General features: G+C 33.5%; 1 protein-coding gene across 2 annotated transcripts in view; it reads right to left on the bottom strand.

The window, feature by feature from the left end:
- Positions 1–429: 429 nt before the first annotated feature.
- verm (LDLa and CE4_CDA_like_1 domain-containing protein vermiform) overlaps positions 430–6,000 on the bottom strand; it is a 59,381-nt gene continuing 53,810 nt past the window's right edge. For both annotated transcript variants that reach the window (XM_072532719.1, XM_072532718.1), the window contains exons 4-5: positions 4,218–4,367; positions 430–1,829 (exon numbers count right to left, since the gene is read on the bottom strand). In XM_072532719.1, coding sequence (XP_072388820.1) covers positions 679–1,829; positions 4,218–4,367 — 1,301 coding nt within the window. In that variant the 3' untranslated portion in view covers positions 430–678. The remainder of the gene's footprint in view (positions 1,830–4,217; positions 4,368–6,000) is intronic.

The following is a 6,000-nucleotide window of genomic DNA, read 5'->3' as shown; positions in this document are numbered from 1 at the left end:
TTTTGAGTTAAATTTTAATTTACTTTTGACACGATTGTACTGTTTCCGTTTTATAATTTTGTTAAAGATAAGTATTTTGCATATTAAATTTGCTTTTTTAGTCCTTTTTAACGTATAAATTTATACTGTCTCATTGTTACCCAGGCATGGGTAACATTGAGACAAATGACAGCTTGACATTATAATATGACAAATATAAGTACAACAGATATGTTTTCAAATTTGATTTTATCCTTTGTAACCAAAATATTATAACAGTACTTTTTTATACGTGTCATATTAGTGTACTTATGGTTGATAGAAAACAGTTTATCATTGTAACCCAGGCTCCTCTAGCAACTTAAAGAAAACAAGAGGCCACTCTTGGTATGCACTATAATAAATTAGACATTTTTGGCAAGAATTCACAAAGTAAGTAAACACAAAGAGTAAAGGTTTTCAACTTTTTATTTAACAAATATTATTTGTCATAACATGATTTGATTTTACTTTGAATTATAAATACAAAGAAAAGTTTTGGCAAGGCAGGTAATAATTGAAAACAGAAATATGAGAAATTATTACAGCTATATACAAAAGTCTTTTAGAATCAAAGTTCACTGAACTAGTATTATCTGTTTTTCAAACAAAAATCAGTGGTTTATTAAAAAAAAAACTAAATAAATATTAAATTATTTTCTAAGATGAAAAACCGTCTCCAGTTGGATCTAAAATCCATGGATAATTGTTGGGACATTCCATACATGTAAACAATCGTAGAGTTTCTCCTGGAAGTTCTCTGGTATTTAATGCACATGAATTGGGCAATGAGCAGTAGGGTTGACCTTTAATGTCACACTTTTCTTTCCATTCTTGGAAGTCTCTTAATCCACTGAGTTCTGTGGGATTCTGAACCCACTGGATGACTTGACTGTTTGTTACGAAATAAACATCATTTCGAGCCAACATATCTTCAATGAATTTAATAAGTTCTTCTTTGAATTCTTTTTTACTCTTTAACCATGAGGCATGGAAGTTAAGACCCAATGGGGCTCGGTTTGAATTTAAGTGTCTATTGAAATTGTGTCTGAGTAGTCTTGCGAATTGATCTCCAGTTTGAACATTAGAACAGGAGTCTACCATGTGACAACCAGGTAGTGATTCGTCAAAAGTAGGATCATCACGTCTGTCCAATTCGTTCATGACTATTTCCCATACGGGATGGCTTCTGCTGGGACAGTTGTGGGCATTGCCATTGCACTTATGTGGCATTCTGAAGTATAAAGTATAAGGCCAGATTGGGACACGTCCAAGAGAAGCTGTAATTGATGAATCATAAATAAAGAATTGATCTGTCATCATTTCAAATTGTCTGTTTCCTCCTACTCTGAGGTAGGGAGCTCTTACTCCAATAATTGATCCATCGGTAATGTTTGCAAATCTTTCGATAATCAGTCTAGCTCCAGCCATTTCAGCCAACCAATCGTCATAAGATCCCTGGGACCAGTAGTTTGGATCTTCTTTATGAGTCAAAGAAAACACGGCTATTTCATGACCACGTCTGTGTAGGTCCTGTACTGCTGAGTAATTTGTATATTTGTGAGAAACGAAAAAATTTCCTTTAATTTGACAACCATTTGGATTAAGTCTAGTGCCTGAGAAGATTTCTTCATATAGATCGATGTTGTCTACATTGACGGCACCGTTGAACGATATGGTAATCATTTGTGGTACATTTGCTGGTTCCAGCGCTCCAGGAATTCTAGTTCCGTCAGCTGAGCAGAAACAGTCCGGAATTACACATTGAGTTGGATCACAATCAGGTGCACGATTGGGATCACTATCGACATCTAAAATAAAAAATTCATTTAAGAAACTAGTTATAATCAATAAGCTAATAATATACATATTAAACCCATATTAATTTCATGAGGCCCAGGCATATCGATAGATAAATAATGTGTCACAAAATAAAAACTTGCTCATTCAGTCTTCTCCTACATCGAAAGTCTCGAATCATGTGGAAAAATGCAGGAAATAAATATTAGATAACAATTAAACCAATAATATACTTATTTGTTGTACTATTAGTTATAATTTTAAGTAAAAAGATTGGTGTAAAATCAGCAAGTAAATGAAATATCTTAAGTCATACTCTAAAAGGAGATACAACATTAAAGAGTTTTATTGTTTCATAAGGTCAATATGAAAAAACCGCGAAGTGCTACCATTTAAAGCGGTACGTTTTTGTGAAACGAAATTTTACCTTAAATGTAAATTCAAAAATAAAATTTTTTGACGAAATATATTAAAAACATGATACCATTTCGATAGCAAATTTATTCTTGAACAAATTTTTTGTTGATGTAACTGAAGTACATAGAATTTACCCAAATGCACCCTACAAAAAAGTGCATAGGAACTAATTGACCTCTTTCTTAAAAATGCACCTGTTTAAATGGTAGCACTCCACGATTCTTTCATAATTGGGGGTCCATTGACGGTATAAAACAATAAAATCCGTTTAACGTTGAGTTCCTTTGTAAAGTATACAATTAATAGGCTAAACTTATGAATTTCAAAGCCGGTACATACAGTAAAGAAGTGGTACTAGAAGATATCCATGCCAATATATAAATTGTTAGGATCTTATTGTTAGAAGAAAGATGAATAATTTGGTATAGTTAGTTCGTAAATGTACTTGTGGAACTCGAGAAATATCTGGTTTCTTATAAACAAGTTATTTTAATGCCATTTAATAGTAGCAATAATCATCAGCATATTTTTTTTATATTATGTAACTCAAAAAGATCAAGAATTAGAATTTTGGTATAAGATGATTGTGTGCTCTCAAGAAACTTAAGACTTTGTCATGGAGGAGGTGCTCCTCACACGTCATCGTAGTATCTATTTTTGTGATGTGAATAAGACTGAGTGGAAACTAAAAACAGTAGGTATAAGTTTCATTATCGTTCACTCGGCCAGAAATATCCATCCATTTCCTGGCTTCTTGTGAGAAAATGAACCAGGAACACACAAACAACGTAGCCTCAGTTATCTGGAAAGTAAATAACGGGATACTGTTATAGGTCATACTTCCAAAGATGAACTAATCAAAAACACTGCGATAAAGCATACAGCAAGGACCATAAAAGGTCCTCGGATCATTCGTAAAAAGTTAATATGGCTGTTGAAACAGGTCTTTGACCCAAAAGAGGCTTCACAGTAGGCGCCAAAACCTATCCGATAGCAACAGATGTAAAGTATATAGAAAATATATTTTAGAACGCAGCGTGGAAAGGTCTATGAACACAAGCGCCCCCTTTATAAGGTAGAAAACACCAAAAAAAGAAAATTTTGATTATTTTTTCAAGTAGCCAATACCTATACCTATCTAGAACTAAAATCGAGAATAGAACAGACGAGAAAATCTTTCGAAAAAATAAAAAAACTGCTTTGTGATTCTCGAATAAAACTCGAAATTCGACTACGTTTATCAAAATGCTACGTCTGGTCGACTCTTCTATATGCAGTTGAAACGTGGATCCTTAAAACATCAACCGTAAATAAATTGGAGGCCTTGGAAATGTGGATCTACCGGAGAATACTCAAAATTTCATGGACATCGCATACCTCAAACGAAGAAGTGCTGCATAGAATAGGCAAGGAAAGAGAACTTTTTAACACAGTAAAAGTTCATACCTAGGCCACATACTGAGAAATAATAAGTACCAATATGCCCAACTTATAGTGAAAGGAAAAATCGAGGGAAAGAGAGGCCTAGGAAGGAAAAGACTATCGTGGCTCAGAAACATCCGACAATGGACAGGGCTAAATTTTGAACAGCTAATAAAAACAGCTGAAGATAGAGAAGAGTTTAAAATTGTAGTAGCCAACCTCCATTGAGGAGAGGGCACTTTAAGAAGAAGAATACAATTACCTGCTCCGAATAATAATTGAAGGGAAGATAAAGGGACGAAGAGAAGTAGGCAGAAGAGCCATGTCATGGCTTCGCAGTATCATAACTTTATATGAACGTTTAACAATTACTAAGAGTGGCGCAGAATAAAGAATATTTTGATGTAGTGATCACAAACCTCCAGTAATGAAGTGCACTAGAAGAAGAATACAATAACATAGCTAGTGATGCATAACTGTCAATAAGAACAGTGATGGCAAGATTGAAGAGGCACATTTGAAGAAAAAGAACATATGTCTGATCTAGTTTCATTACTTACCGCATGCATTCTCATCTGATTCATCTTTACAATCTGCCTTTCCATTACAGAAAAGGTCTTTATCGATACATTCTTCATTACCACACATCAGTTTTCCTTCTGGGCATCTTGGTTCATCGGTTTTGAAAATTGGAAGAATTTTTCGTGGTTCTAAAATAAGCAATTAAGAAACGAAACTATTTGATCAAAATTCATAAAATAAACTGGTTGTTAATTTTCTTTGTACAGGTTTTTTGTTGATTGGCGTTTTTATACATTTTTACAATATTTACAATTCGTTTATAATTATAAAAGAAGAATGCATCAGAAAGTAGGCATATAATGTTCTCTACAGAAATTTACAAGAAGAATCTAAGTGTTATTTTACAGGAAATTTTATTTGTGGTAAAATTTAGATATGAAATATGTTTATATGCAATGATTTTACGTAATAACACATTTATTCCAGTGTACCATGGTAAAAATATGGTATAATCCACGATTTTTATCAATACGCATCGATTTTGATGAAATTTAGGTATTTTTTAGGATCTATTTACCCTTAACTTCAAAAACTACCCTAAGCTGAAGTGTGCTTTTAGCTTGTGGGTGGAATCCATCCCAACTGGGGGATTGGAACCTTTATATTTAAAATACCCTCAAGAATCGACAGATATATTTCTAAGCAAAAAAGAGTTTTTCGAAAAAGCAGTAGGTACCTTAAGACTTATTTGTGATTGCTAATTTCAATTCTTCTTGATTTTCACGAATAACTATATATATATAACTATATTTTATCGAATGCTTTTTTATTCTATCTGTAAGCTTAATGTAAACTGAGTTTTACCTCATTGAAGGTAAGAATTTCGTATTTAACGAAAAATTTTAAAAACTCAATATGGAACAACCGAAAATGGTCAATTTTACTGGAAAAATTCATTGTATATTTTTTAAAGTATTTAAATGACAACAACAACATCAGTCAAGAAATACAAGCACGGATTCTTAGCGGTAATAAGTGCTTTTATGCATACAAAGACTTAATGAAAAGTAAGTTACTGAATCGTGAGTCTAAGCTGAGACTCTACAAAACAGTAATTAGACCAGTGGTCACATATGGATGTGAAACGTGGACCCTCTCAACCACTGATGAAAATCAACTGAGAATATTTGAGCGCAAAATACTAAGAAAGATATTTGGACCAACCCAATGCAGCGATAGTTCGTGGAGAATTAAAATGAACCACGAGCTGGATGAACTAATGCAGAGCGCAGATATTGTCAGATTTGTAAAATCACAAAGACTAAACTGGCTTGGTCACCTAGAAAGAATGCCAGATAATCGAGCTGTAAAAGTAGTCCAGAGATGGAAGCCCCAAGCAAACAGAACAAGAGGAAGGCCCCGTAAAAGATGGATAGACGACGTAGAGAGGGATCTTAAAACCATGAACATCAGGCAGTGGCGAAGGAAAGTATCCGACAGGGCAGAATGGAAGAACATTGTTAAGCAGGCCAAGACTCACAAAGGGTTGTAGCGCCATTAGAAGAAGAAGAAGAGAAAGAATAAATTAAAATGAGACTCTCTTAAGTATGAACTAAGGGAGTTATGTGTTAAAAATGAAATAGATTATATAGATTAAAACAAACAGAAAAGAAATAATCAAAGAGATCAAAGTACTCAAACAAATTTTCAATAGGAAGCGACCACAGATTAATCCGAGCTAAGATACTATTAAATGTTAAATTGGAAAGAACAAAGATGATCCTAAAAACAATAAAAAAGAAATGGATTCCCCCAGAAAAC

The sequence above is a fragment of the Diabrotica undecimpunctata genome, chromosome 5, assembly GCF_040954645.1.
Source record: "Diabrotica undecimpunctata isolate CICGRU chromosome 5, icDiaUnde3, whole genome shotgun sequence".
Classification (NCBI taxonomy): domain Eukaryota; kingdom Metazoa; phylum Arthropoda; class Insecta; order Coleoptera; family Chrysomelidae; genus Diabrotica; species Diabrotica undecimpunctata.
The sequence above is the reverse complement of the archived record's forward strand: the minus strand, read 5'-3'. Positions and strand labels throughout refer to the sequence as shown.